The 27933-nt window shown below is 49.4% G+C and overlaps 11 protein-coding genes and 2 non-coding genes across 13 annotated transcripts; 6 read left to right on the top strand and 7 right to left on the bottom strand.

The window, feature by feature from the left end:
* Nucleotides 1-14: 14 nt before the first annotated feature.
* On the top strand, nt 15-3090 carry BDQ94DRAFT_163294 (fungal specific transcription factor domain-containing protein; the record flags this gene model as incomplete). The annotated part of the gene is made up of 7 exons (XM_026769715.1): nt 15-44; nt 355-384; nt 504-564; nt 616-670; nt 751-860; nt 894-1048; nt 1105-3090. 7 exons carry the CDS (start codon nt 15-17, stop codon nt 3088-3090), a joined length of 2427 nt encoding a protein of 808 aa, XP_026620859.1.
* Nucleotides 3091-3317: 227 nt separating this feature from the next.
* Nucleotides 3318-4340, bottom strand: BDQ94DRAFT_163293 (SDR family oxidoreductase; the record flags this gene model as incomplete). The annotated part of the gene is made up of 3 exons (XM_026769714.1): nt 3318-3475; nt 3553-4117; nt 4179-4340. The coding sequence occupies 3 exons, from the start codon at nt 4338-4340 to the stop codon at nt 3318-3320; spliced, it is 885 nt and encodes a 294-aa protein (XP_026620858.1).
* A 278-nt stretch (nt 4341-4618) lies between these two features.
* Nucleotides 4619-9492, top strand: BDQ94DRAFT_184246 (ATP-binding cassette transporter). The gene is made up of 11 exons (XM_026774604.1): nt 4619-4848; nt 4904-5204; nt 5270-5516; nt 5578-6634; nt 6706-6971; nt 7031-7296; nt 7356-7411; nt 7486-8022; nt 8064-8171; nt 8247-9185; nt 9267-9492. Exons 1-11 carry the CDS (start codon nt 4675-4677, stop codon nt 9408-9410), a joined length of 4095 nt encoding a protein of 1364 aa, XP_026620857.1. The 5' UTR covers nt 4619-4674; the 3' UTR covers nt 9411-9492.
* Nucleotides 9493-10586: 1094 nt separating this feature from the next.
* On the bottom strand, nt 10587-12910 carry BDQ94DRAFT_153175 (alpha/beta hydrolase). The gene is made up of 6 exons (XM_026768096.1): nt 12849-12910; nt 12604-12793; nt 11387-12535; nt 11253-11331; nt 11124-11184; nt 10587-11050 (listed from the first exon to the last, which is right to left on the bottom strand). The coding sequence occupies exons 1-6, from the start codon at nt 12891-12893 to the stop codon at nt 10877-10879; spliced, it is 1698 nt and encodes a 565-aa protein (XP_026620856.1). The 5' UTR covers nt 12894-12910; the 3' UTR covers nt 10587-10876.
* Nucleotides 12911-14131: 1221 nt separating this feature from the next.
* Nucleotides 14132-15966, top strand: BDQ94DRAFT_153173 (phosphatidate phosphatase App1 family protein). The gene is made up of 2 exons (XM_026768095.1): nt 14132-15253; nt 15313-15966. Exons 1-2 carry the CDS (start codon nt 14255-14257, stop codon nt 15913-15915), a joined length of 1602 nt encoding a protein of 533 aa, XP_026620855.1. The 5' UTR covers nt 14132-14254; the 3' UTR covers nt 15916-15966.
* An 839-nt stretch (nt 15967-16805) lies between these two features.
* BDQ94DRAFT_153171 (SDR family NAD(P)-dependent oxidoreductase) lies at nt 16806-18727 on the top strand. Its single transcript, XM_026768094.1, has 14 exons — nt 16806-16977; nt 17037-17076; nt 17135-17258; nt 17313-17385; nt 17441-17510; nt 17564-17603; nt 17656-17681; nt 17738-17849; nt 17915-17948; nt 18006-18012; nt 18069-18108; nt 18200-18327; nt 18388-18497; nt 18552-18727. Exons 1-14 carry the CDS (start codon nt 16936-16938, stop codon nt 18603-18605), a joined length of 900 nt encoding a protein of 299 aa, XP_026620854.1. The 5' UTR covers nt 16806-16935; the 3' UTR covers nt 18606-18727.
* Nucleotides 18552-20333, bottom strand: BDQ94DRAFT_108782 (HpcH/HpaI aldolase family protein). Its single transcript, XM_026763522.1, has 5 exons — nt 19825-20333; nt 19682-19762; nt 19489-19609; nt 19308-19436; nt 18552-19242 (listed from the first exon to the last, which is right to left on the bottom strand). Exons 2-5 carry the CDS (start codon nt 19747-19749, stop codon nt 18772-18774), a joined length of 789 nt encoding a protein of 262 aa, XP_026620853.1. The 5' UTR covers nt 19750-19762; nt 19825-20333; the 3' UTR covers nt 18552-18771.
* Nucleotides 20334-20407: 74 nt separating this feature from the next.
* On the top strand, nt 20408-21805 carry BDQ94DRAFT_153168 (uncharacterized protein). The gene has a single exon (XM_026768093.1). It carries the CDS (start codon nt 20717-20719, stop codon nt 21731-21733), a length of 1017 nt encoding a protein of 338 aa, XP_026620852.1. The 5' UTR covers nt 20408-20716; the 3' UTR covers nt 21734-21805.
* A 249-nt stretch (nt 21806-22054) lies between these two features.
* On the bottom strand, nt 22055-22313 carry BDQ94DRAFT_108775 (uncharacterized protein). The gene has a single exon (XM_026763521.1). The coding sequence runs from the start codon at nt 22257-22259 to the stop codon at nt 22092-22094; it is 168 nt and encodes a 55-aa protein (XP_026620851.1). The 5' UTR covers nt 22260-22313; the 3' UTR covers nt 22055-22091.
* On the bottom strand, nt 22088-22159 carry BDQ94DRAFT_t252. The gene has a single exon. It is a non-coding gene; the product is annotated as a tRNA-Arg (tRNA).
* Nucleotides 22314-23503: 1190 nt separating the features above from the next.
* BDQ94DRAFT_175284 (uncharacterized protein) lies at nt 23504-24120 on the top strand (the record flags this gene model as incomplete). Its single annotated transcript, XM_026772488.1, has 4 exons — nt 23504-23533; nt 23594-23702; nt 23769-24000; nt 24060-24120. The coding sequence occupies 4 exons, from the start codon at nt 23504-23506 to the stop codon at nt 24118-24120; spliced, it is 432 nt and encodes a 143-aa protein (XP_026620850.1).
* Nucleotides 24121-24565: 445 nt separating this feature from the next.
* Nucleotides 24566-24653, bottom strand: BDQ94DRAFT_t251. The gene has a single exon. It is a non-coding gene; the product is annotated as a tRNA-Leu (tRNA).
* A 1364-nt stretch (nt 24654-26017) lies between these two features.
* Nucleotides 26018-27931, bottom strand: BDQ94DRAFT_153166 (mannitol dehydrogenase family protein). The gene has a single exon (XM_026768092.1). The coding sequence runs from the start codon at nt 27801-27803 to the stop codon at nt 26295-26297; it is 1509 nt and encodes a 502-aa protein (XP_026620849.1). The 5' UTR covers nt 27804-27931; the 3' UTR covers nt 26018-26294.
* Nucleotides 27932-27933: the final 2 nt, after the last annotated feature.

The raw sequence follows: 27933 nt of genomic DNA, 5'->3' as shown, positions 1-27933 counted from the left end.
TGAGGAGACACATCATGTATTTCATACAGAGCTGCCGCGCAGTAGTATGCCTGTAGCTTGTGTTGTTTCATGGATCAATTGTCTTTACTGCGGCATTTATATGGTTTGAGGCGTTCGGGGCCATATTCTTTGCTTTGAATGGTGAAATTCCTGCATGGCTAGCATAGCGGACTCGATCAGGACCGGGCGCTTGCTTGGAGAAACGGAGGGGGCACGGATGGGTACACTAACTCATGTGTCAAGCTATATAATGGGCATAAACAAGACTAGCTTGGGCGAGGAAACACAAGCTAATAGTGGAATTGGACAATACTTCATTGCTTCATATGAGAGGTGTGACATTTTGGAAGTCAGTTACCTGATATCTTCGTACCTTTCTGGTTGGTACGATTAGACCATGTATGTAGCTAGCTCATACGCCAGAGGAACTCCCCTCTTCTTCCTCATCAATTCAATAATCATCTGATGCGAACCACCGTGCTTCATGTAAATTGCTGCAAAAGGCCTTTGAAGATAATATATGCGGTGGGAATTCCGGTCACTTTGCAAGAGATATCTTAGTAAGTTCTACCAACGAGGCGATAAGTTGTGCCTATGGAATATGTAGGATTCCAGTCATATTACTACACAATAGCCTATCACTGGGATATCTGGGGTTTACCATGGATATGTTAGTACTCGGCCGGGTCCTCAGCACACAGTTGAATTACTACTAGCAGTATCTACTTAGTACTAGCACTCCAGACACAGCTGTGGAGCTGTCCAGGTTACTCCAGCTAGCTTGATTGGCTATCCCTTCCACACCATCCTATTGGTGAAATCCCCGGGGACGGTGGGGTCAGGTGACCGAGGCACGATAGGTAAGCGATTAGTACTAACTAACAGGTCACTAGTACTACTATTACCTAGTTCTAGTAATGATGGATTCTCCATGCTCCATCCACTCCATCTCCCTCACTGCCATCCATCACTCAATCCGCAATGCTGTATAATGTCGTTTCTTTGCGATCAACACCCCTGGTTAAACGGAGGAAAGTGCGCCGAGCATGTGAGTTTTGCCGTCAACACCGGGTCCGCTGCGATGGCGGATTACCCTGTGGCCAGTGTCGTGCGAACAAGATCCAATGCAGCAAGCCGACCCAGCACTCGAAACCACCTCCTGGTAACCGGAAACTGCAGCCGGTTGCTCCACGGAGTCCCCCGCCAGCCCAGTCTGCACCGCCATCCACCCCGTATCAGGCCGGCCCCGACCAGCAATTGAGGCCAAGATCCAGTTCACAGGGGAGTCTATCCGCACCCCATGCTGCCATCGCTCCTCCGCCCCAGCAGTTGGACTCATTCGCCAGCTTCACCTCTCGGATGAATCGTTTCTGCTCTATGGTATCGCAGATGTCAGCACGCCCATCCCCTCAACCTATCGATCCGGGTCCTTCAGACGTTCAGTATTCCTCGCCAGAATTGCTGAGAAGAAGCGAGTCAGATGTGCCACACCTGCCGCTGGAAAACTTACAGGAACTTCAAACAGCCCTGTTTGATGTCTTCTGGACTCGGTATTATCTCTTAATGCCGATTGTTAGCCCGGAAGACTTGACAACCAAGTCAGGTCGAAAGTCTGAGCCCTTGCGGCAAGCTCTGATGGCCTACTGTTTACAATCAATCCATTACGCGGGGCTTCATGACCGCTTGCTAAGCATTCAATTGGGATCAATATCATCGCACGCAGGGGATAATTTCGCTCAAGCCCCTTCGCTGGCTAGCCTGTATGTTGCTTTTTTCCAACGGGCTCTTGGGACGAACAGCTACTATCTCATGTACGCAGAGCCTTCCTTAGTAGACGTGCAGCGGCATCTCTTTATGGCCGCTTTTCTACAGAACTCTGGAGAATACCAGGCAGCATACAATATCATTGGCGTGGCGCTGCGACTTGCACAGTCGCTGGACCTACAGCACCCCCTGGTATCACGTGCGACCACACACGAAGCGGAAACGCGCCATCACGTTTGGTGGACATTGGTACACCTCGACTTCCAGTGCTCACGGTTTCTGGGAAAGCCTATGTCTGTCTCCCTGAATGATGCGACACTCAACACGCCACTCTCAAGCCCTCAACATCCTTGGCCAACCTCGGAGCTCGGATTTCACTCGGCGTCGGTTTCGCTCACTGTGGTAGCAAGGAAGATGGTCGAGGAACTGGAGCATCATGCGCGTGATGTGTCAGGGACAACTGATCGATATACTCAGATTGAGCGCCATGCGCACCATTTGTCGCGGGAAATCAACGGCCTGTACCGATGGAGGGATCAGATTCTGGAAGCGAACCTATACGCCAACATTACACTTGCCTGTAATGTTTATCAACCAGACGAGGCTACTACTTCCATGGATCGGCTGAAACACGGTCGTCAGAATGCAACATTGTCGTTTCATGAGGCCCCAGCGCTCACCTTACAGAAAACACTTTTAGAGCTTCAATACCATGACATTGTTCTCTGGGCTCACCGGCCATTTATCCAGTTCCCAAGTCGCGGCTTGGTTCCGCAACGGAGTCCACAAGCCGATATACACGCCACCACAGCACTACAACATGCGCTAACCGTCACAGACCTCATACACCAGCGCATGCTTTATCACGATGCTCTCTATGGATGTTCAGAAATTTACCAGTACGTGTGGAACGCCGTTCTCACGCTTGTGGGGTTTATGCTGGCCTACCCCCTATGCTACTGGTTCCCACTTGCTCAGCAACATGTTGAGCGATCACTTCCGATCTTTGAGGGGGCAGGGACAATCAACCCAATTGCATCTCGAGCGGCTCACCGGACGCAGTATCTACTAGGGAGAGTCAGTGCCCTCATAGAGTTGCTTAGTTCGCAGTCATCTGCGTTTGGCAATCGCAACGATTACCAGATGGTACAGACCGACGACCACATCGAAACGGAGAACCAGCAATCTGTGCCCTTTACATCCGAGGAGGACTCTCTATGGTCATTTGCAGATACTGTCGACCCTAACACCTGGTCTGGTTACTGTCACGAAATCAGTGATTTGCTGATGGACGTGCCCGAGATACATATGGGGAGTTCTTATTGAGCCTTATAACAACCATCATCCTCGGTTCATATACAAGTGCGCACATCGTATAGAACTGAGACTCGATTGCCTATGCCGAGATACGTGAAAACTCCTCGATATACAACAACCTATAATATCTTGATACACACAATCTTGGGGGCGACTAAACTTCATCTATAGTCAACGAGAACGCGACGCCGTTGCATGGAAGGAAGTCCCTAACGGAAGGTTATGGCGAGAGCTCATCAGATTAACTGGCCTAATTTCAGGGCATCTGACGAGGACAACTCCGTTTCCTTAGCTTCAAGCTCTGCTAGATCCCAATTGGAGGATAGGTGACGTCCATTGAGGTATTGCGGACGTTTCACAGCCAAGTAAACCGTAACGGCACCTGGGAGTTCCGCTATACCAGACCAAAGCAAGTTGTCATTATTAGCATAAGGACTCCGAAATTGCCAGTGATGATGTTCGTGAACATACCAGTGTCTCTAGCAAATGGCTTAAATGAATCCAGCGTCATGCTGGTATGTACGATACCCGGGGAGAGGCTGTAGGTGGCGACCCGGGGGTTCTCAGCTGTGATGAACTCGGTGAATTTGGCCACAGCCAGTTTACTGATGAAGTAACTGCTCAATCCAGGCGGCGTGAGGCTAATGGTGGAAATGAGGTTGACCACGGTGGGCCGAAAATCAGCGCTCTCAGAGGCGATCAGACGCAGGTATGCCGCAGTGACAAGGTATGTCCCCCGTACATTGACCTCAAAGTCTTTCCACCAGGTGTTGGAGTCCGATTGGGCAACGGGTGCTATCGAGGAAAAGACTCCAGCGTTGTTGATCAAGGTGTGAGCGACGCCAAAGTGGTTTTTGATAGTGTCGAAGGTCTGCGCTACTGCCTTCTCATCGGTGATATCCGTGGGAAGAGCCAGCACTTCAACAGAGGGGAATTCGGCTTGCAAAACTGCTTTCGTCTCCTCAGCCGACTGAGCAGACTGAGTCATAAGGACTAATCCCTTGACGCCGGACTGGGCGTGTGCTCGCGCGATAGCCTGGGGTAATCACGGAGGTCAGTCGTGACTGCGTCTGTAACGAAATTGGGCCTGTTCTCACTCGACCAATTCCCTTTCCTGCGCCTGTGACGATGGTTACTCTATCTTTCTGGGACAGCTCTGGCCGTGACGGATCGATGGTGGAATAGACGTCGCGGTAGTATTTCTGTGTTATACAGCCCGCACGGGTGAACTGGTCGGGATCAACCTGGGAGTCAGACATGGTTCTTGCGTGAACAAGTTTAATTCTCTTTGGCTTCGGTAATGAGGACAAGTAGCTTTCTTTTCTTTTTTCTTATTTCCTCCTACGCCTTTGTCTGCTATTTATCTCTACTTCTCGGTGCCATCCACTCGGTCGGCTAACTCCGCTGAGCGTGGAGCCGTCCCTCGGTCTAACCGTAAGGAGCAACCATTACCCCATTTGGTAACCCAGCATATTTCCCTATGGTTCAATGCTTGGAGGCTTCTTGGGAGCTCCTTTAAAGTCCTAGCAACATCGCGCCCAAGACAAGTCTATAGAGCGTGGCCGAGCTTCCTACTGGCTAGACACATGTATTATGGAGATATTGGGCTGCGAGAGTAACGCGTACAATGGGAGTCAAGAGACGCATCAGGGTGCAGAGCTCGATCGACTGGTTGCCAATTTTCTCGATCGCCAGACTACCGCTGCATCAGAGCGCTTGAGTGGCATCATATTCAAAAATCTGTCTGTCATAGGCGCAGGAGTTGGGGTTTGTTTCCGACACATGGAGTTGACTATGGTTTCCATAGCACTAACTTGACCAGCGCCAACGGATGTCCGATGTTCCCGAATCTCTACGACATCTAATAACGCTCGCCAACCCGGTAACCTGGTTTTCGCGGAAGAGAACCACATCTCGACCAATTCTGCAGCGGCTGACTGGTTCAATCCGTGAAGGGGAAATGCTGATGATCGTGGGACGCCCGGGCAGTGGGTGCACCACCGTTCTGAAAGCCTTGTCGAATATGAGGGATGAGTATCTGGGATTGGAGGGTGACGTCTGGTATGGCTCGATGGACGCCCCGACAGCCAGGCGACTTAGGCCCAACCAGGTGGCCTTCGTTGGTATGAGAGTCTCCCACGCCCCAATTGAAACATGCACTAGCTAAAAGGGCCATGCACTTTTACAGGGGAAGATGACATCCACTTTCCGACTTTATCTGTCAGCAACACGCTAAGATTTGCCCTCAATGCCCGGCATCCTAACTCTGATCCGAACCGAGCCTCCAGCATTGAAGAAGATCTTCAAACTCTACTGCAGCTGATGGGCCTTGCTCATGCAGCTCATGTCCGAATTGGAAATGACCATCTTCGTGGAGTCAGCGGCGGCCAGCGTCGTCGTGTCTCCCTCGCTGAGGCTCTCTGCACGCGTGCAAGGCAAGTCATCATCCGATGCTTCTCACAACAAACGATATAAGCTGATTTCTCTGTCACCTAGCCTTTTTTGCTTTGATAATCCTACTCGGGGGTTGGATTCGTCAACTGCCCTCCGCTTTCTCACTACCATGCGCAAATACACTACCCGCAGTCGATGCATGACCGCCATGTCTTTGTATCAAGCTAGTGATGTTGCAGTTTCAATGTTCGATAAGATCTTAGTTTTAAACGACGGTCACATCGCCTACTATGGCCCGGCGACATCAGCCAAAGCCTACTTTGAGTCCCTTGGATTCTACTGCTCTCCGAGGATTTCGGTTTCCGACTTCCTGGCATCTATGTCAGGGGATCCGACAGGTCGGAAACCGCGGGATGACCTTCAGAGGCCGGTGCCCGTTCAGCCCGCTGATTTTGAGGCCAGATTCAGAGAAAGCAGCTTCTATCAGCAGACGGTGAGCGAGGCCGCAAAGCCACCTCAAGGAGCAGCAAGTGGAGATTCCAGAGCATCAGCATACGCTTTGCCCCTTTACCGTCAGGTATATGAGTGTACAGTTCGCCATTATCAGATTTTTCTGACTGATCGGGCTGCCTGGATTGCCGAGGCGGGCGGCACAATCGTCCAAGCTCTGCTTCTAGGCACTCTGTTCCGAAATCAGAGAGCCGTAACGGAAGGGCTTTATACACGCGCATCGGCGCTTTTTTTCTGCGTTTTGATTATGGGTTTGCAGTCTTCTGCCGAATTTGGGAATACATTTGTTCAACGCCCGATCTTGCTTAAGCAGAAGGCGTTGCGATTCTACCGACCCGCGGCCTACGCGCTTGGTCAGATCCTCGCCGACGTACCTTGGAAGTTTATCTTCATCTTGTACTCGCTGCCCATATACTGGATGATTGGCTTCCAGCGTACAGCGGGGAGCTTTTTCACATGGCTGGTGTGCCTCTACATGGGCCTAATGGCACTGAGTGTCATGTTTCGAGCCATAGCTGTCTTCACAAATTCCATCACTCGGGCCATTCTTCCGGTTGGGCTCTTACTCAATGTGCTAATTATCTACACAGGGTTTTATATCACACCTCCAGGAATGAAGGTCTGGTTATCTTGGATCCGCTACCTTGATGTCAGTTGAAACAAAAAGTCATCGCAAGACTTGTGTACAAAAATTGCTAACCTCCTCATTATCTGAACTAGCCCATGTACTATACTTTCGAGTCCATCGCTCTCAACGAGATTGGGAGCAGTTCATATGCATGCAGCCTTCATGACATTGTTCCTCGGGGTGAGTTATACAATGAAACCAGCCTCCAGGCCTGTGCAGTGTCTGGCTCCGTAGCAGGTCAATTGAACCTTTCTGGAAGACTCTATTTGATGGTCGAGTATGGATTTGAAGACTTCCATTTATGGCGAAATGTTGCAATCAATGCGGCCTTTTTCGTCTTCTTTTCAACTGTGGTGACGTATGTTTTCTTTCCCTAGATAACCCATAATCATAAAATGGGTCGACTAATTGTTTTAGCATTGGAATGGAGCGATTTCGCCATGCATCTGAGCAGATGGCAACGATCTTTTACCGCAAGCTGCCGTCGTGGGCGAACACTTCACCCACTCATCCTGCGGATACCGAAGAGCCACAGTATGTCACTGACTCTAAAGAACTCAGACCCTCCTCCGACAGTGAGATGGCCCCTATCAGCTGTCTGAACAACACACAAAATGTGTTTGCGTGGCATGAACTGTCACTCGAACTTGATGACGGAAGGCACCTACTTCACCAAGTTTCAGGTAAGAGCTTGTTGTCTGTTATTCAAAGATTATATGTCTCATAAGGCTCTATGGTGTAGGATGGCTTCAACCGGGAAAGATGACTGCATTGATGGGGATGTCGGGAGCCGGCAAGGTAAGTTGTGCCAATTTTTACAAGTCGTTATTTGCGCATGGATCCCCAGTCTAAAAGACATGCTGCACGAGTAGACTACACTTCTCGATACCCTGGCTCAGCGTATCCAGATTGGCCGCATATCTGGAGGACTCTACCTGAATGGGCAGACACTTCCAGCGTCGATGGGCCGCCGTACAGGTTTCGTCCACCAGAATGATATCCACCTGGCATCGTCTACAGTGCGCGAAGCACTCCAGCTGAGCGCATGCCTCCGCCGTTCGGAAGCGGTTCCCTGGGAAGAAAAGATGCATCACGTGGAGTTCCTCATCCGGCTTTTGGAAATAGAAGATATCGCCGAAGCAATCATCGGGGTACCAGGGGCGGGGTTGAACCTCGAGCAGCGCAAGCGGGTCAGCATTGGGGTTGAGTTGGCTGCAAAGCCGGACATTGTTCTTTTCCTTGACGAGCCCACATCCGGGTTGGATGGCAATTCGGCACTTTCCATCGTGCAACTGATGCGCAGGCTATCTGATGCTGGGCAGACCATTCTCTGCACAATTCATCAACCATCTGCGCAGATGATCGAACAGTTTGATAATTTGCTTCTGCTGGTCCCAGGTGGTAAAATGGTAAAACCGTTTATTTTGGCCCGTTGGGGTCTCAATGCCAGACGATAATTGATTACTTCGCTCGGTATACGCGATGCTGCCGGGAAACAGAGAATCCAGCAGACTACCTTCTGGAAGTCAGTGCGGAGCCCGACCTTGACTGGTTTCAGGTATGGTTTATCATCCCCACCTCAACGATTTACTCTCCATTCCGCAGTTCGTTTCTCATCTGCTGACCATAACAGACTTGGCAGCAGTCGCCCGAGTATGCCTCTACCCAAAAGCAGCTTCAGCACTTCTTCCAGTCACAGGAAGGAAATGCTTTGTCGTCGTCAGGCTCTGATCGAGCATATGCAGCTTCCTTTCTCGAGCAAATTCGAGTGGTCACCCAACGGGCTTTCACGAACTACTGGCGCGACTCGGACTACGTGTTGGGAAAAATCCAGCTCAATGTCTGGATGGGGCTGATGAATGGACTCACATTTCTCCAGCTATCCAACGATCTCACTGACTCCCGCGGACGGATGTTTTCTATCTTCGTCGGAGTAATCACCGGGCCCGTGCTCAGCCTCCAGATCGAACCTCGCTTCATCCTTTTGCGGGATCAATTCCTGGCACGGGAGAACGAGTCGCGTGTATACCACTGGAGCGTCTTTACCGTCACTGCGCTGCTGGTGGAGATCCCGTTCACACTCCTTGGCGGGCTGATATATTGGGTTCTCTGGTACTACATGGTAGGATACTTCACCATCTCAACGCGAGCCGGTTACGCATTTCTCATGTACGAGCTCTACTCGTTGTTTGTCGCAAGTATCGCTCAATTGACGGCCGCACTGTTTCCCACCGTCTTGGCCGCACAGGTGGCCACTGGATTCGTCTGGCTGGTGATAAACACCTTCAATGGGCCCCTCTCACCCCCGCCTCTGACACCGCGCGGATGGCGCTGGTTCTATAACATCTCGCCCTTGTTTTATTTTATCGAGGGGATCGGTACCAATGCCATGCATTCGCTTCAGATTGCCTGCCGTGACTCTGAGCTGACCACGTTCCATGTGCCCACCGGGGAGACATGTGCCTCGTATGCAGCTGAGTTCTTCGCTTCAGGGAGTTCCACGGGTTACCTAGCAAATCCTGACGCGACTGAGGAATGTCACTACTGTGCCTATGCGGATGGAGATCAATATGTCAGTTTTCGATTCCTCCAACCCCTGTTCGTCTCCTTCGTTCCACACGAGAAACTGCTAACAGGTCCTCTTGAAATATAGGTCAAGCAATATGCCATGAGCTACTCACAACGTGGCAACAACGTCGGCATCTTTATTGGATTCATTCTGTTTAATTACACTATGGCGGTATTGGCAACCTATTTGATCTTTGTATTTAAATGGCGGAAACAACGGAGGACTTGATTGTTGGACATTGTGCAACATATCCTTGGTCGCCATGTTGAACAGTTTCTGGCGGCTTGGGGGATGGTTTGATAGATAGAAGAATAAGATCAGATATTTCAGAATAATGGAGGGGATATTGATGTACGCCCAGTCTCCAATGTGCTCGCTCTTCGCTGTGATGTGTCGACCATTGTAAGGGTACTTGCATTGACTCATTCAATGCTGAGTGTCAGAAATCTGAGAATTACACAACCACTGTGCAGTATATATCAACAATTCTTTCTCTGCTTTGTGGAATGGGAGACGAATGTGGCATTGTATCGCTTTCAGCGTGAACAATTATTCTCTTCGAACGATATACCTGGGAGGAATTACCTGCCTTGTGCGATCGAGTAATACCTTTGATTCTGCCCATCATTTCTCTGTTGGCATCCGGCACCCACTTCAATAAACCAGTCACAATATAGTCGGTCACTGCATATCCACAGTGATACCGCAATCTAACTCCTTAGCGTCATAATAAGTGCGTCACCGTAGAATAGTCAGACCGGCTCATCTGAATGATTTTGAAGAAAGTGGCCTTGCAGCGGGCGTGGTCGTGGCGTAAGACAAGACCTCGTAAGACGTTGTAGGCGGCGTCATCCGCATATTTTCTGCATAGCTAGATGCATCTAATCCCGCTCTCGCCTTGCGAGAGAGTGAGCGATGCATCCATCTTCCTATAGCAATTGATAAATGGCGCTAGGCGCAAAGTTGACGTGGGGGTTGTCGAAATGAGGTAAGTCTCTTTGGATAAGATGCTGCAAATCGAGCCCGACAAGGTCGCTGAGATGCCATTTGCTTGGGTAGAAGGTTGTAGGGACCCTAGTAGTATTCCGGCTCCCGTTATGTGACGCAACGAATGGTATCTTTACGAGGCCATCTCAATGGACTATGAAAGCGGAGTGGTGTTGTAATCATAAGGAGATTATTCTAGCCTTGCAGCCATTGACAACTGAGGCGAGGTTATGTCTGGCGGTGACCAGCCATCTAGCAGCTGTTGGATACTGTGGACCTAGTGTTCTTTTTCGGTGCCCTAATGGGTTGTAGAGTTCTGGATAGCTTCACCGGTCTATATGCCAGGCACATAACCTATCTCGGCAGCGCTACGCAGCAGAAAGAGAGGCAGAGAATATTGCTGAAACACGTGCCTGGGCCCGATCGATTTCGTGGCACTACCTGTCTAGAGACCATTGTGGCCTTGTACTCGTTCCTTTGGCATCTGTTGTCAATCCATTATAATCAAGAACGAAATGGGATAGAATTGAAATAGGAGAAAATAGAAATAGGAGAAAATATTCCAACGAGATATAATTCAACATCCATCATATTAGTTCGCCACAAGGGACAGAAACATGCGCCTTCCCAGGGTCCTAATATCAGTGGCATCGGTAAAATTATTGTTTATCTGTATTGAATCCGGATACCAAAGTAGAGAGACTAGATCACAGCTCCGTCCTCTCCAGCTCCACTGGGGAGGTTCCATCTAGCACGTCCTCCACCCCAAAGGGACGTATATCTGTCTCACAACGCGTGCCTGGTGCCGGAAGCTCCCCAGTTTGAAAATACGCTCGGATATAATCATCTGTACACCCCGAACGCGAAGCGAAGGAACAATGCTACAGTAAATTTCAGTTAGAAGACTTATCACTGAACAAGATCGCAAAGCAAAAATAGAGGGAATGAACTTACACCTTCAGCATGCTGCTCTAATACGACAGACTTTTCAAACAAAGCGGACATAGCATGGGCGCTAATCTTATCGTTAATAGGCCATAGATGGAAATATATGATGAGATAGCAGGGTGATGGGAAACATACTCGCCCAGAGGAGTCACTGGATCCAGAGTATTACTGACGAATAGTATAGGTGTGGACATATCCTGAGCCCCGGTAGGTCCTTCTTCAAGTTAAGCACTTGGGCAGCAGCTAGTTGCAGTGATACAAAAACGAACCTTTGAAATCCCCTGGTCCCCGACCATTCCATCTAGCACACGGCATTAAGAAATCTGCAAACGTGTCCCCCATCCAATGGCTGCTCTCAATGGAAGGCCGAAGATACTCATCCCAGTATTCCTCGCGGGTGGCATTCAGTAGCTTCTGATTTAAGTCCAAACATACGGTACCAGCAGTCACTTCTACGCGGTACGAGTATTGGCATGCCTCACGACACGGAGCATCAGACTGACATTCTGAACTGAGGCAGTGAGCTGGCTGCATTTCCTCGCGTAGCATGGTTTTCCATTCAGCCATGCTCGTTGCGTTCCGTTGTTCGAGATCTGCTAGGATGATAGCGAGAGTGGGGAAAAGGTCGATCGGCGCGTACAAGGCAAGTCTTAGGAGACGTCTCACGTCGGAATAGGTGATTATGTCTGGGCTTGGATGAGTGGTCCAGAGGGGGGACGCTTTCAGATCAGACAGTATATTCGTGAAGCGCTGCTGCAGTTCGCTTATTGCGTTTATATCGTCTTCTCCGTCAGCAGATGGGCTGGCAAAGGCACACCTCGGCTGGCCTGCCTGATGACAATAGCGGAAGAAACTGTCAAATACACGATCTGCGTCGCGCAATGATGTCGACATCTCGCCAGAGTACCAGCTTAATGCATCTACCACCCCGTCTAACACCATCCGTTGGACTTGGTTCGGGAAGAGACTTGCATAAGTGACGCCTAGCAGAGTCCCGTATGAGTAACCCCAGTATTGCAACTTTGCATCTGCGTGTGGATCCGGTTGGAGCAGTTGAGCAATATGATGCAGATCATGTGCCGTACTCCAGGTATTCATGTACGGGCCAATATCCGCATTGTCCTTAGAGGAATCTGTACACGATGTGGCTAGTGCCTGCATGCGGGCCCAAAGATGATCAGCTGCGTGATCGGAGCTACCTACCAAGCCATGAGCTTGCACAGCCTCATTCCAGAGGTAACTAGACAGCAGATCAGGAAAGCAGGTTAAGGGAGGAATGGTATTTCCCACGCCTCGGGGGTCAAAGGACACAATGTCGAAATAGCGAGATTGCTGTGCATCATCGGGGCTGTCTACAGTCCGCTGGATTTCTTTCCCCCGGTTGAGTATTTCCTGCACGCCGGACCCGCCAGGGCCACCTGTATTCCTAGTAAGCGACCGTGGTGGGGTGACAGAATGGTGGCGGTGGTGGCATTGCTGCCTATACCTGGGTTCACGATTATGGAGCCACCGTAACGCTCGTCGGCAGGATCTACCTGTGCAGGCAGTTTTATGACGGCCAGGGCAGCCGTGTTATTTTCAATGGCACTGGCTGACCAGTCTAGGGGAACTTCGAGACGTGCACACAGATAGTCCTGGTAGCATGGGATGAAATTCAGTGCTGAGCCTGGCGCAGTCTGGTAGGAGCGGGTTAGACTGTGAGAAATCTAATAGGGCGGATGAGATCAGTACGCTACTCCAGGAGAAGTCCCCAGCTTGCACCGCAGACGGCATCATGGGTTGGTGTCGCAGGGAGGAGGGTGAGTTGAGTAAGAGAGAATTAATAAAAAGGATGGAGTAGCCGACCATATAAGTACTGGATGAAGTGAGCGAGTTAGCGTCAGCCACGACGGGCTGACATGCATGATCGGGGCACCGCCGGCAACCGATACAGCCTCAGCTCGACGGGGAAACGTGGTTACCTGGACTTAGAAGATCCTAATATAATGAAGATAGCGGAGATAGCAGAAATACGCCACAATTTATTTATTAGGCAACAATCAAGCAAGAGCAGAGTTGGCGACTCATAGTCCCCATGGAGGGGCGCAATGGTTATCTCCGCCGAAATAATCGCTTAATGCCTCTGACGAAGATCTCAGAACGTCCAATCGAGACTGTATTCTTCTCACAAGCAAATCCGAGAAACGTAATTGACCATATGCCTTTATGAGAGCTAGCAGGGATACTTGTTTGTCGATGCGTAGCGACTAATGAAAATGGTTGTTCTTTTTCGCGCAGGGATTTTTTTTCCATTTTGTATTTATTATTTCTTATTTTTATTTTTATTTTTCGGTTTAATAAGACTCGGTGCTTTTGCCTCCCACCCCTGCTGATGCATTGTTTGATATACAGAAGCCTGAGATACTTTAGGTTATGTGACAGAGATATTGTATACCTGATTGTGACTAAGGCAGAAGAGAGCAGGTGAGGCCACACAATGCTGGACACCTACTTTCGATCGTCATCGAAATGAGCGTTGTGGGTACTGGAACGACAAACCATAGATCGGATCTGCATCCGAATAGGCTTTAATTTGTACATTGGTAGGAGTTCGAATGTTTGAAGATCGCGCAGATGATCAAGACCTGTCGGTCTGTTCTGACCCGATTTGATGCTACCCAAGCAGTATGAAAGCGACGGGAGGTGGCTATTCTTACCTTGTCATATGCAACTCATAACGGGTAGTCCCCATGGAGCCACGGCTATTTATTTCTAAGGGCCAACACCGAAAGATTGTGAGATCGTATACCTCCTGGGTATGACGCAACCAGGGTGAGCAGGGTGAGCACTGGCATTGCTCCAATCCATATGGTGGAGGTATGTCTCCGAGACCATGACGCATGTAGACCCTAACCTGTCCCTGATCCAGGGATCTGGTTTGTCACTTGGCGTATTTTAATTAACTGCGGGTCAGGGTCTTGCCGTCCAGACCCAATGGATGAATTGCCTGCGTGGCCCTGCAGTTCCAGCGATCGGCACGGCACGGCTATGACGTCGGTGGGTGTTTCGTTTGATATTTAACCATAGAAGAAGACAGCCTTGTTATGCTTGTTCCTGCCGCAAAATAAAGGTCTATCCTTACCACGTTAAGTGTCAAAATGAGTGGGGTAAGCTTTGCCCGTCAGGCCTTACTCCAGGCTGCTCTTCTTTCGATTGTCTCCGCAATCCCGGCGCCCACGGCCTTCGTCAACAATGTCGCTCCGCCCGAGCCCGTAATCACCCCTTCGCCGGTTCAACATCGACCTTCTCGAGTCGCTGGTCGAAACATTCTGAGTGACGTCGATTCTGATATTAACAGCATCCTTTCTGGCCTTGGATCCGACCTACCCTCCTGGGTCGCATCGGGTGTGCCCAACTACTTCCAGGGTTTCCCTACTGGGGATGCAGTGGTGAGCTCTTTGGGCTTGAACAGCGCTGAGTTGGCAGCCTTGCCCACCAATGTGTTGAATATCGACCCATATGCCAACTGGACTAGCTCTGGCTGGAACGTTCGCTTCCACGGAAACGTCTACAAGCAGCCCAACACCTCCATCTCCGACCTGAATGATTTGGCTGATGTTTTCCTCGGCAATACAAGCATCTCCGACCTTTCCGAATCCGAGCAGAAACAGGCTCGGAATTTAACAGCGGAAATATTAGTGGTCCAGCAAGCTCACGTCGCCGTAAACACGATCCACCTGGAGCCTGCACCGAGTCAGGGATCCAGCGGACAGTCAGGCGGCGGTGGATCCTCTAATACCACTGGCGGCACCCAAGACCTCACTCTGCCCTACAACACTACAGTTGAAGGCGATTTTGACACTTTCGTACCGATTAGCAGCAATGGCTTGACGGCAGGTAATGAAACTTCGGCAATACAACGGCTTAACGTCCATGTGGTGGGCGCGACAATAGGAAACAGCACTGCCTATCTCGTACCTCCGACCGGGCTCACTGTCGTTTCGGACATCGATGATATCCTACGCGTCACCAAAATCTATGAACCAGAGCAAGGTTTACTCAACTCATTTGCGCGCCCCTTCAGGCCGTGGGAGAATATGCCGGACATCTATCGCAACTGGTCGATCAGTTTCCCCAACCTGCACTTTCACTACCTCGTAAGTCTGCTAGATGTCCCTGATTGCATTGTTGCTGCGTACTCACCACTACACTACAGACGACGACCCCCGAACAAGTCACCAGGAACTACATGCAATTCATCTACGACAACTACCCTGGTGGATCTTTCGACACCCGTCCCCTCAACTTTAGCGACGTTTCCGCCACCTTGTCGATCCGGAAATTCCTCCTGCAAAAGGTCTTCGAGACCTTTCCGCAGCGCAAGTTCATCCTCATCGCCGACACCAGCAACAGCGACGTCATGCGTGACTATCCTGAAATGGCGACCGACTTCCCTGGTCAAGTGCAATGTATCTTTCTCCGGAACACCAGCGCCACCGACTCAGGGGACAAATTCCCATACGATACCTCTGGGTTTAAGAAGCTCAATCAGTCAAACTACATGTTCTTCTTGCATCCCGATGACTTGACAAATCTAGACATCGCGAATGGCCAGTGTTACAACACATCCATTCCGCAGAATTTGACGTTTAGTTATCAGGGTTTGCCATTGGGGCTGGGTGATGAACCCACAGCTGTCAATGGGTCTGCAAATCATACTGCTGAGTCGGCGGCCGGTTTGTCGGTAAAGGGTGGGACTGATATGCAGGGTTTGATCTTTCTGTTCACCCTGGTTACGGCCTATTCCATTTTCTTGTAAATATCAGTTACGACGTATGAGAAATATGATTTTGATATACTCACGGCTCAATTTACGTTCCAAAACCGAATACAGCGGATATCTATGCTCGATGCAGGGACTACCACTATGTTACACTACTAAGGGTTTATCTACTATGGTAAATATTAGTGCTTGGTTTGTTACAGCTCACTCGAGCTTGCGTTACTAACCACTTTTATCGGTCCATGGATCCACCGCACAACGCAGTACTCCCAGGAGCTGGCCGCAATGGCCAGTCAAGTAGATTAAATCTCCTCTGCTAGGAATTGCATGGGTTTTGACAGACAGAACTCGGGGAAAGTATCGATATTCAATGATCTGACGGTGGCCCCCAAATTCGCTAGGCTAGCCCTTCATCACTAGTAATATTAGTTGTCCAACTTTCCCGCTTTACACGTTCCATAGCAGACCCCCAATTCCCAGCCAAATCCTCATATCCTTTAGGAGTAGATAGCGCCCAACGCTTACCATTTCTTCGATGACAGGCGCATAACATTATCCCCAGCTCGTCAGCAATATTCCCCCATCCCTTCTGTATAATTCGCCTTGGACCTGTCACACCCTGTACTGCGATGCAGTTATGTGGAGGGACCTTCATCCTTCACGGAGTCAATCTGTCCGTCTGTATACCACAAGTCACATATCACCATGCGAAATGGTCGGGTATGCATGAAGAGCGATATAAATATGCGATTAAACGCTGCAAACTGTCACTTCGAGACTAGACATAAGATGTGGTCGACAGGTCGGTGTTCTAAAAGTATACCTTGTTCATAATTGTCCGGTGTGCGCCTCGGCTGAACTCCGGCGCTTATCTAGCCCGCGGTTAATGCAACCTCACCACGCGATCGTCGTCACCTGTCTTGACAGTTCAAGTCATCTCCTATCCATCTATCCTGGTCATCTCTCATCAACATAAACGCAATAAACCCTTCCGAGGCTACCTAGTTCTCTTCACAGCTATTCCTTGTTCAACACAAGTGATAAACCTGCGAAACCATGTCTCTCCAGCTTTCCAACCTCTTCGGCGTCAAGGACAAGGTACGTGTACTGACTACTCCAATCCAACAATGCTAGTACCATGCCTAACAAGTGTACATATTGTCGTGATCACCGGCGGAGGCACCGGACTCGGCAAAGGCAAGCTAAACTCTCCGCCATTCAGCAATTACGAATCTAACTTTTGAGCCCATTGCAGCCATCGCAGAGGGGTTTTCTACCAATGGTGCCAAAGTATACATCACGGGACGTCGTGTTGAAGTCCTCGAGAAGGCTGCAGAAGAACTGCGTGGAAGAGCTGCACCTGGTGGACAAGTGATTCCGTTAGTCGTTCTTCCCATCCGGGTAATCCTCAGACTGACGTCACATCATTATAGGATCAAGGGTGATGTGAGCACCAAAGACGGCTGTGGTCAGCTCGTTGAGCAGATTAAGCAGAGAGAGGATCATGTATGAAAATGATGGATTTGATAAGGATGGAAGGATCCGCTAACTAGTGTCTCAGGTCGATGTGCTTATTTGCAATGCTGGTTTGCAAGGGAAAACCGACTATCCTCCTTGGGATCCCACTGATCGTAGGATTTGTCGTGAGCTTTGGTGGCTGCATTGTGCGCTGATAGATGAATAGCCGACTCTACTGAGAAGGGCTTGTGGGAGAGTGTCGATAAGTATGTCTCAGATAATCTCCTTTGGTTAATACGTAATATTGATGTGCCAAAGCGAGTCCTTCACCTCGACAAACGATGGTATGCGGAGCTCTTTGTACAATTTCGGTAAGATAGCTAATGGGCCATGCGGGTAGTCAACATCAGTGGTGTCTATTTTACCGCCGTCGGATTTCTCCCGCTGCTGCGAAAGTCTTCGGACCCTAGCGTGGTCGTGATTGCTTCGTTGGCTGGCATTGTTATTCAGAGGTAACTACTCCGGTACTTATGCTGCTGCAAAGATAGCTAGAATGGGGTATTGATCTGCAAAACAGGGCCATGGGTGCAATGACTTATGCTACTTCGAAAGTAGGTGATCTCGATATCCAGCAGTAAGCCAAGGTCGGTTGCTAACATGAATCACAGGCTGCTGGTACGTTTAGTTGCCAGTCATTAGTACCTCTAATTTCAACTAACAATTCCTAAAAGCCCTCCACTTGTCAAAGCTTCTGGCGGGCAGATTTGCCCCGTATGTATCTTTTACCTGTCACCCCACCACGGTTATGGATATGGGACTGGTGATTGTGAGTCCCTCTCACGCTCGCTGATTTCTTCATTAGGATGAAAGTCCGCGTCAACTGTATCTGCCCTGGAATCTTTCCTAGTGAAATGACGTTCGCCGATACTACCAATAACACGGATAACCTCAACCCTTTCGCAGAAAGCGCCGCTAAGCGGGCTCCTGCTGGTACGTGATTCACCCGGACAACTTCCATATACAGTCCTAACAGGCTAACACATATCACAGGACGCCCTGGGTATCCCGAAGAGATAGTTGGACCGTGCCTGATGCTGAGTTCCAAGGCCGGAGGTTACATGAACGGAGGATATCTATTGGTCGATGGTGGTAGAGCAATGGTACGTCTTCTGCCTTCTAATTTAGCCGTAAATTGGATGCTAATCCCAGCCAAGAGCGCATCGATCAATGATGGTATACACATGCCAGAGGACACATACGTGTGGTAGATTAGCTTGTACCCAAGACCTTAGCTACAGCTACCACCCAAAACCGCCGAAGTCCGACACACTAATGAGATAGCCGGTCATATAGAAAAGTCATAATGCATTGATTGGATATCTCCAATCAAACCTCATAGTCAAATATTATATTTCTATCATTAGGAGATACCATCTACCGCCCCTCCGTAACACTCTTCAACTCATTCAACATTCCCGCCCTAAAAACCCCGACATCCGTAATCACCGAAATCATATCAAATCCCTGCTCCGCACGCACGCGGGAATCCTTACCATCCGTACAGAAGATAGCGGCCTTCTTACCCGCTGCATGCGCAGCCTTCAAAATTCGCTGAATAGCCGCTTCATGCTCCTCCCCGCCCCTCGTAACACCCATCTGCTTCGCCAAATCGAAGGGTCCGATGAACAGGACATCGACGCCTTCAACAGCTGCGATCTTCTCTACATTCTCGACACCAGCCTTCGACTCAATCTGCACAACTACAATCGTGCCTGTTTGCGAGCCTTCGTCGTACTCTTCACCGGGCGCAACGCCGGGGAATGCGTGCGGCGCGAACATGGGGCCGTAGCCTCGTGTGCCGAGGGGTGGGTATTTGGTCCATTGGACGATTTTGGCCGCTTCGATCTGGTTTAAATTATTAGACATAATACTTTTTGGAAGTTTTTGAGTAAGGAGATCGGGGTACGCACTTCTGAATGGCACATGGGGGTCATGACTCCGTGAGCACCGGCGTCCAGCGCCCGTTTGATCATCCATTCCTCTGCGCAGGGGACCCGGACAATCGGGCTTACGTTCTCGGATGCGATGGCGTTGAAGAGCTAATATTGGTCAGTCATGGCATGAACTTGGATGAATGGCAGATCTACTAACCTCATAGTAATGGCGGTCGGATATTAAACCGTGCTCGGCGTCTACTAGGACCCAGCTGAATCGGCCCGGGCTGGGGGGTTGGCCGTGCAGGATGGTCTTGGCGACAGCGGCACTAGGGAGACTGTATTCATTCACTCAGGTCGAGTTCATTATGGAATGAAGAGCTAAGAAGAGTGGATGTGGATGAACATACGTGAGCCAGAAACCAAGGGCCGTGGAAGCGCTCCGAAAGGTGGAGGTGATGGCGGTTTCGAAGGGCATATTGGAAATGATCCTGAGCGTGGTGTTAAAATATGGATCCTCTTGGGGTGCTTCAGCTACAGCAGGCATACGTACCTTTACTAGGATATGTTCGGCGTAGACTTCAATTGGGATCAGTATGAAAGAAGGTTGAAGTTCATTTCGATAGAATTCAGTTGTCCGCTTAAGAGCTCGGTGTCCTCTGCCCCGCCGGTTACGGTCCTCGGCTAACCGATCGCATCAACTCCGACCGCAACGGGGTAGTTGACCCCGAAGCCATTTATTGTCTTGAAACAATAACAGTGACCAGCAAAGTTCCTTGTGGTGTTCCTAATATTCAAACTCTTCTACACGTAGCAAACTGTGAATTTATGTTGGCTGGGCTATTCAACATCGTCAAATAATTGCTGAGGTAACCACAAGTGGCAGGTTGGATATGTTATCTGAGATGAGGAAGATATTGGACTGGCAATGAAAGGGTCCATCCAGTCTGAGGCTCAATGACTCATCGATATCGTTTGCTAACATAGCTAAATTTGTGAAATCATTAGGCACACAGCTGCCGCGTGTCTATGCAGGTGAGTCATGGTGGCCCGTGACGGATGGAGAACACGGGTGCCTGGTGCAAGCTCATCTGATCTCGTATCAAACGAGACTAGATAAGTATATCTTCTACCTATTTAAGCCTATGAGGTATAACATGGACTCACAAGATGATGCTCGATTCTGAGGAATCCCGCCCCACCCTTGACATCACCACGTGTGCAAAGACCTGCTGAAGCTTAAACCCGGCTTATCACCGCACTCTCTCCCGAACTTTATTATCCAGAGGCCCGATATATCCGGCAGTACTGGTCATGAGAAGAATTTACATCTTTACTCTCATCTCCCATATTCCGTAGTATTGCTAATAGATCTACTATTTATACCATTTACCCCTGGCTTAATTAAATCATCAGTAACCATCACATCAAAACAACAACTTACAATGGCGACAATCCTCTACAACCAACTCTTCGTCACTCCCTCTCTCCCCCCCGCCCCCTTCCCCTTCCACAACCGTACCGTCATCATAACGGGCGCCAACACCGGTCTCGGCCTAGCAGCAGCCCATCACATCGCCTCCGGCCCCATCGGCAAGCTCATCCTCGCCGTCCGCAACCTCTCCGCCGGCGAGTCCGCCCGTGCCGAGATCCTCAATGCCCAGCCCGATTGCGAGCCTCAAACCGTCGAGGTCTGGCCCTTAGATCTGGCCTCCTACGACTCCGTCCGCGCCTTCGCTACCCGCGCAACCACTACGCTCGACCGTCTCGATGTTCTTCTCTGCAACGCGGGTCTCGCGACGTTTCAGTGCTCCAAGGCAGAGGGCCACGAACGCATGATCACGGTCAATGTGATTTCGACGTTCTTGTTGGCTGTGCTACTGGTGCCGAAGTTGAGGGAGACGAGGAGGCTGTGTCAACAGATGGGGGAAGAAGGGCACATCCCTGTGTTGTCGATAGTAGCAAGTGAAGTCCATGCATTTACCAAGTTTCCCGAGAGGAATGCGCCCGCAGAGAAAGGGGTGGGTGTGTTTGAGGCGCTGGATGAGCCGGAACGGTACTATAAAACGATGGCAGAGCGGTACCGCACGTCAAAGTTATTGGATGTGCTATTGGCGAGGGAGTTGGCGGATCGAATAGGGGATGATGATATTGTGGTCAATTGTCTGAATCCGGGGCTTTGTCGGTCGCAATTAGCCAGGGAGATGGATAATGTGGTGGTTAGGATTATGTTGCGGTTGTTGGGGAGGACGGCGGAAGTGGGGAGCAGGACGTTGGTGACGGCTGCGGCGGCGGGGAGGGAAAGTCATGGACAGTATATGTCGAATGGAGTGGTGTGTCCGCGGGAATTATCGTCATTTGTGACGAGTGAGGAGGGGAGGAGGACGCAGAAGAGAGTGTGGGAGGAGTTGAGTGATATTTTGGAGCAGATTCAGCCGGGGATTATGCGGGGGGTGGTTTAATTGTGTGTTTGATTAAGACTGGGTTGTTTGTATACTAATAGTGACCAATTCCACTTAATGCTAATGATGCCCTTTTGTTGATCTGACATCGTGCAGCGTAGGTTGGCGCATTAGAACAACTAAGGAGCTGTAGTCGGTGTAGGTGGAAGTAAGCTGGGTTGGATGAAAGTAACAATCCACTCATAGTTTAGAGCATGGTGTGAATACTACATGCTAGGTGTAGTCGAAGACGTGTACTCCACGCAAACTAGTTGGCAATGAGCACTTGCTATTAAGGTTACTTACTTGCACATCCACCGCTCCTGGTGGGGAGCGGCACCAACAAAAAAGGTTGGAAAAAAAGACAAAAAGAAATGACCTACGCAGGACTCGAACCTGCAATCTCTTGATCCGTAGTCAAGCGCCTTACCATTGGGCCAGCAGGCCTTGTTGAAGATAGTCTTCTTATTTTGCTAAATGAACCAATGGCCAATATTTCTGCACGTCCTCCTACAAGCATTGGTATGTTCTGTCTGTCGAAGTGCATTAGCCAAGGTAGCAAGTAGCTGGTAAGCTCAAGATACAGTTCCGATCAATATACTAATCACTTGAATGGGTTTCTACAGCTATGAGTATGTTTCCAAGTGTGTTCACCATGAAAATCAAAATGAACACTCATTGCGTGATTACCATCTGTCTATATATATTAACAACTTAGGTTTACACCTCGCGGCTCAACTATATGCTAGTACTTACTACTATGGATGCTATCAAGATTTTGACGATATTGAATGCTTCACATCGTTGTCAGGAAAATTCCTCTGCGACCAACCGGCCTGCAACTGTCCTTGACACCGCCGAGCTCCTTTGTGTCTGTTTCGACAGAGCTAAGTAACCTGGAATATAGCTCCGATACTTATCAAATGAAGGATCTTCAAGGGACTACCTCGTATTTAGCTCGCATCAACCACCCTAAATATTTGTCCCCTTGAATTTCCAGGATCACAAGCAGTCTACAGCGTAAGCTCTGTTTGCTTGCTTTTCCTCCCAGAGAAGCCATAGGTCGATGACGCTGTTCCACCTTCCTGGATATATACTCATATTGCAGGTATACCCTGTCCAACTGCTACATAGCCTTGATAACTAGAACCACCCAATCCGTTCAACCCATAGCCGATATCAGCCCATGATGCAGGATACACTGGCCGATTGAGAAAACAAGGCAATATTCCCAAGCCAGAAGACATTTGCTGTAGCGTTGAGCAAATTCACCCCTATATTTGTTTGCGTTTCAAAAGTTAGATAATATACAATTTTTATCCACTGGGCAGATGGAAATGTACGTTGGCTAAGATTCATTTCTGGAGCCGGTTTGAAGGGTGTGGAGATGGCTACCGTCAACCTGAATCAATTTCAAAACTACCCGAACAGGATTTCGGCAAAGTATTTGATCATTTGTATAAGATCGAAGAAATCCATGATGAGTTTGGTATTCTCAAGTCATCTCGAATTATCAGGAATCTGTGTGGAGCCAGGCGTTTCCACCCAAAAACAAGAAAACCTGCTACCTGTTCAAGTATCCGCATCCTCATGAATCAAGTGTAGTTCAATCTGAGCTGCGAGTTATGATGAACGAAGCAAAGTCCGCTTAAGGTTCTGTTAGTTCCCCCTGGCTTATGGCAGAAGAAATACTGACACAGAATCCAGATCAACTTGTTTTTGGACCTCAAGGAAAAAATACACTGCAAGTCAGGATGCCGCATTTGGACGACAACAGGCCTATATACCACGATGGTCTTCACCATTGTGACCATTGTATTCGTGAGTGCCAACAGTACTCCACGCATCTATCCACAATCTAATTCTGATAACAATTTTCAGCTTCCACTTACCTTTCTCTCTTCCATCTTCGCGCTCAATATCGCCCAATTTCCTCACGGGCCTTCGGGCCGTCCGCAGTTTGAAAGCTGGTGGATCTTTCCTTTGATCTGTATGTTATGCCTTATTAGTCTTTCCCGCTTATGTAGATTTTTTAATTTGTTCTCACTGGATGCAGTTGGACCATCCGCAGCCATTGCCATCCCATTAATCGTCGTCGCTTTCAATGTAAATGACTTCATTGTTACCCCCTACTACAAGTGGAAAGCTGGGATGACCTCTTCCCCCGCTGCTTCTGGTCCCGGACGCCAACTCCCCCGAGGGTCAGATGATGCCAGTCGATACGGGCGTGGACGGGTCCGGTCTGTGTTTTCTAGGAAAACACCGAACAAGTCTGAAGATGATAAAGTGTAAGACGGTTAACAATTATCGGGTTAATACGATGGATATAGTGGCTTACTTGTTGAAGTCATTTCCAGATGTTGCTAGAGAATTTGACACATGGTGGACAGAACTGCGACTACATCTAGATTTACGACTGAATATATCTACAAATTACTGGCACTGTATAAGCGACTAGAGCTGCTGGTCTGTGTCATTTATGCATTTATGTTCAATGGCTGTGATGCATCATGTGATATAGCCTGAGAGAAGTATGGTGCACAGCACGGACCCCTGTCTGCCGTACATACCTTTCATAAGCATATATCAATTTATTTTACGGGTGTATGTTAGATGTCCTCCCGTGGGAGATCACACAAAGACAATATACCTCCACCGGAATCATGCTAAGCGGTTTTGTTCCATCCCCGCCGTCTCTCCAGTCTGCCCCGCCGTTTACATACTCAGTGAAGACTATGTATGTAGCCTAAAAAAAAGTGTGAAAGTAAAGCAAAGAAGGCTATTAAACGCTAAAATAGGAGAGTGAATGCATTTTGGGGGTAAAATACATACTGGATACTAACAAAAAAGGAATGACAAGGATGGGATTCGAACCCACGCTCTTTCGAATTGGTGATTTATATTCCTAAAACCAACGCCATAACCACTCGGCCACCTTGCCGTTCTTATCATTTGGTGGGCATCAAGCAGAATATGACCACAGTAATGTTTTTCTGCAGCGAAAAGCGAGCTGATTTTAAGCTTCATGGACAGGAAAAGCGGCATTGCGGCGGAGTAAAGGGCTGGTAAAGTATGTAATTAGTGGGACACGGCACGGCGTATCGAACTTAATGCTAGTATTCACTGGTTATTAACTACGGAGCCGCGGGTCTTGCGACAAGAAGGGATTGGTTCTTAGTTTATTGGAGAGGTGAATGCTAGCGCAGTCACTAGATGGCCTTCTCTCCAGCATACTATGAGGGAGGCAGTCTGGGGTGGAACTTGGCTTGCTTGATCCGAATGACTTGCGGAATTTGCGTGGCCACAGATTCAAACATATACTTCCGTCAATGCTTACGCTCGTACTAATACATTTCTGGTGTCTTTATTAGCCTCTGTTCGGGCTGCTTACCCTTGAGCATCACGGTAATGAGTGGAAGTATTGTGTTGGAATTGGCCATGTCACTGCTTGATGTATGGTCAAGTAGAAAGAGGCTCAACTGAATAACCCTCAATCCAGGAAACAAACTGAGCATCTTTTACGCTGGTCGATAGGTCAATGTTCTGCGGTAGTTTTGGTGTGCTATGCTAAATCCTCGGCAATCTCGGAAGGGGCTTATTTTACTCTATTTCTAGTTCTATATCCATCACTATCTATCAAGGGATGGAAGGGGTTGGCTGACTGGCTGTTGGCGAGTCAGTCGGATCGAGGGATACGTGGCCTTGAATCAGTTAATTAGATTTAAGTTATAGTAATGTGTAGTATCTGTTGAGCTATCTGTTGCTTACTGCAGCATGTCATAGCTAAGTTTTCTTCAATATGTCGGTGCACTCTGGCGTGTCAAATGTATCGCACATACATACGTCAAGCCAAGCAGTGATGATTTGGATTGGTTACGTGCTCTCAGTGCCCGAGGATTGTTATGCAGACGATAAAGACAAAAGGGTGCAGGTCATCTTGCATAAGGGTGGTGGTGGCGACCGACCATGTGACTGATACCAAGAATTATCTGAGCTTGGGCGGTCAAGAGCTGAGGATGAATTATTCTATTCCAGGCATTTGCTCCTAGCTGATGGACGAGAATCATGGTAACGGCGTTAGTTAGCACCCTACTTACTGTGGCGTATGGTTTGTGCTGAAATTGTTGGTGGTGGTTGGGAACGGAAAGTAGATGGTCGGTCGGGAATTCATTGCTCGAGAGCTACAGAGTACACGTTGCTACTACTAGCATTCCTTGAGTGGCTCGGACGACGAAGTCGCCCGGATGGTATACATCTCCATAACGTTAGTAGGGCTTAGTCTACGGAGGATTATGTTTTTAAGAGTTTTCATCAGCTCAAGGGAGTAAAATGAGAATAAAGGGAAGTGAGTACCATGACCTTAAGCCTGTCAGTTTATGACATGGCCCGGATTCCAAAACATAGCATTAGATCAATCAATCTATCATTATCTATCCTTTAACATCCCTTTTTGTAAAACCGCACCCGCATGACGCATGTAAACCAAAAAAGTATAAATATCGCTTGCAGTCCCAAACATTCCCTAATCGTAGAAATCCAATACCGACAAAGAGGTAAATTACACCGCTTCAATCAAAAGCGATTAATCAATGTACTTTGGAAGCGTCTTCAAGATGCCGTCCCGAGCAATGTCCTCCATAGCGTTGGTTATCTCCTGCATGAATCGCTTGTCGTTACGCAAATCGTCACCGAACAAACTCGTGATGCTCAGCAGCTCGGAGGGCTTAGTACCGCCAGCACGGGCCTTGGCCTGAAGCTCCTCACGCATGGGGTCATCGACAGTGAAAGTGTTACCCTGGTCATCAACACCATTGATGTAGCGGAACCAAGCAGCAGCGACGAAGCACAGACGGCGGAGAGGGCCCTTCACCCAGATGGCCTCGGCAATCGAGGGCATGATGAACTGGGGGATCTTGCCGGACGCGTTGAGACAGATACGGGGCAGCTGGTCCATGATGGTAGGGTTGGAGAAACGTTCCATGAGGGTCTTGCAGTACTGGTCGATATCGACACCAGGGATCTCAGGCAAGGACGGCTTGACCTCTTCCTGCATCATCTGCCAGACGAACTTGTTGAAGTCCGGATTTTCCAATACCTCGTGGACGTAGTTGAAGCCTGCCATCTGACCGGGGTATCCAATAGCGGAGTGACTGCCGTTAAGGAGACGGAGCTTGTGCTTCTCGAACTCTTCGACCGCGTGCACGTCCTTGACGACTTGGACGCCGACCTTCTCGAAGGGCGGGCGACCATCGGAGAACTGATCTTCAATGACCCACTGCATGAACGGTTCCGTGACGACAGGCCAGGAGTCCTCAATACCCATAGTGTTTGCGAGGGACTCCTTATCGGCGGGAGACGTCTGAGGAGTGATACGGTCGACCATAGCGTTGGGGAAAGCACCTTTATCAGTAATCCATTGAGCGACTTCGGGGTTGCGGAGACGGGCGAAAGACTCGAGCATGTGACGGGTGATGGAACCATTCTTCTGCATGTTATCGCACGACATGACGGTGAAGGGCATGAGACCTTGCTGGTGACGGCGGGCGAGGGCAGCGTAGAGGAAACCGAAGGTAGTACGGGGGGTCTTTTCGTTGGCGGGGTCCAGGTCGAATTGAATGTCCGGGTGCTCACTCTGGAGCTCGTGAGTGTTCTCATTGTAGTAGTAACCGCTCTCAGTGATGGTGAGAGACACGATGCGGGTATCCGGGTGCGCCATCTTAGCAATGACGGCTTCGCGATCATCAGGAGCAAAGAGGTAGGAATTGATGCTGCCAATGACGTTGGCAAAGCTGCCCTTGGCCGAACGTTCAATGACGGTGTAGAGATTGTCCTGGGAACTCAGGGCATCGCGCATGGCGGAATCGAAGGGCTGAAGACCAACACCGCAGATAGCGTAGTCTGTCACGCCGTGATTCTGCATCAGCTGGTCAACGTAGACGGCCAGGTGCGCACGATGGAAACCGCCCACACCGACGTGGACAATTCCCTCCTTGAGGGCAGGACCGCGCCGGTAGGTCGGGACCTTAACGCGGCCGGCACCTGCCGCCACGATTTGCGACAAATTCGCGGTGTTAAGCTTGAGAGGACCCATTGTGTATGGGAGGATGAAGGAGGAAGGAGAGGAGGAGGAGGAGAAGAGGAAGAAGAAGAAGGAGGAGAAGAAGAGGGTAAAAAAGGGAGGGAGAGTAGGGGAAGTATTTCAAAGCAGCCTGGGGAATGAG

The sequence above is a fragment of the Aspergillus welwitschiae genome (genome assembly GCF_003344945.1).
Source record: "Aspergillus welwitschiae strain CBS 139.54b unplaced genomic scaffold BDQ94scaffold_52, whole genome shotgun sequence".
NCBI lineage: Eukaryota > Fungi > Ascomycota > Eurotiomycetes > Eurotiales > Aspergillaceae > Aspergillus > Aspergillus welwitschiae.
Note: the sequence above shows the minus strand (reverse complement) of the source record. Positions and strands in the feature narration are given on the sequence as shown.

Bases quoted from the DNA above. Each gene is read 5' to 3' on its own strand.
- BDQ94DRAFT_153168 (XM_026768093.1), top strand. From the start codon at position 20,717: ATGGCGACAATCCTCTACAACCAACTCTTCGTCACTCCCTCTCTCCCC.
- BDQ94DRAFT_108775 (XM_026763521.1), bottom strand. From the start codon at position 22,259: ATGCACTTCGACAGACAGAACATACCAATGCTTGTAGGAGGACGTGCA.
- BDQ94DRAFT_153166 (XM_026768092.1), bottom strand. From the start codon at position 27,803: ATGGGTCCTCTCAAGCTTAACACCGCGAATTTGTCGCAAATCGTGGCG.
- BDQ94DRAFT_108782 (XM_026763522.1), bottom strand. From the start codon at position 19,749: ATGCCCTTCGAAACCGCCATCACCTCCACCTTTCGGAGCGCTTCCACG. The intron at 19,610-19,681 runs GTATGTTCATCC...GAATGAATACAG, and splicing joins GCCCTTGGTTTCTGGCTCAC to TCTCCCTAGTGCCGCTGTCG. The intron at 19,437-19,488 runs GTTAGTAGATCT...GACCAATATTAG, and splicing joins CCGACCGCCATTACTATGAG to CTCTTCAACGCCATCGCATC.
- BDQ94DRAFT_153175 (XM_026768096.1), bottom strand. From the start codon at position 12,893: ATGATGCCGTCTGCGGTGCAAGCTGGGGACTTCTCCTGGAGTAGC. The intron at 12,536-12,603 runs GTATAGGCAGCA...CTAGGAATACAG, and splicing joins CTCCATAATCGTGAACCCAG to GTGGCCCTGGCGGGTCCGGC. The intron at 11,051-11,123 runs GTAAGTTCATTC...AATTTACTGTAG, and splicing joins TAGAGCAGCATGCTGAAGGT to CATTGTTCCTTCGCTTCGCG.
- BDQ94DRAFT_184246 (XM_026774604.1), top strand. From the start codon at position 4,675: ATGGAGATATTGGGCTGCGAGAGTAACGCGTACAATGGGAGTCAAGAG. The intron at 5,205-5,269 runs GTATGAGAGTCT...GCACTTTTACAG, and splicing joins CAACCAGGTGGCCTTCGTTG to GGGAAGATGACATCCACTTT. The intron at 5,517-5,577 runs GCAAGTCATCAT...TCTGTCACCTAG, and splicing joins GCTCTCTGCACGCGTGCAAG to CCTTTTTTGCTTTGATAATC.
- BDQ94DRAFT_153171 (XM_026768094.1), top strand. From the start codon at position 16,936: ATGTCTCTCCAGCTTTCCAACCTCTTCGGCGTCAAGGACAAG. The intron at 16,978-17,036 runs GTACGTGTACTG...ACAAGTGTACAT, and splicing joins TCTTCGGCGTCAAGGACAAG to ATTGTCGTGATCACCGGCGG. The intron at 17,386-17,440 runs GTATGAAAATGA...CTAGTGTCTCAG, and splicing joins TTAAGCAGAGAGAGGATCAT to GTCGATGTGCTTATTTGCAA.
- BDQ94DRAFT_153173 (XM_026768095.1), top strand. From the start codon at position 14,255: ATGAGTGGGGTAAGCTTTGCCCGTCAGGCCTTACTCCAGGCTGCTCTT. The intron at 15,254-15,312 runs GTAAGTCTGCTA...ACTACACTACAG, and splicing joins ACCTGCACTTTCACTACCTC to ACGACGACCCCCGAACAAGT.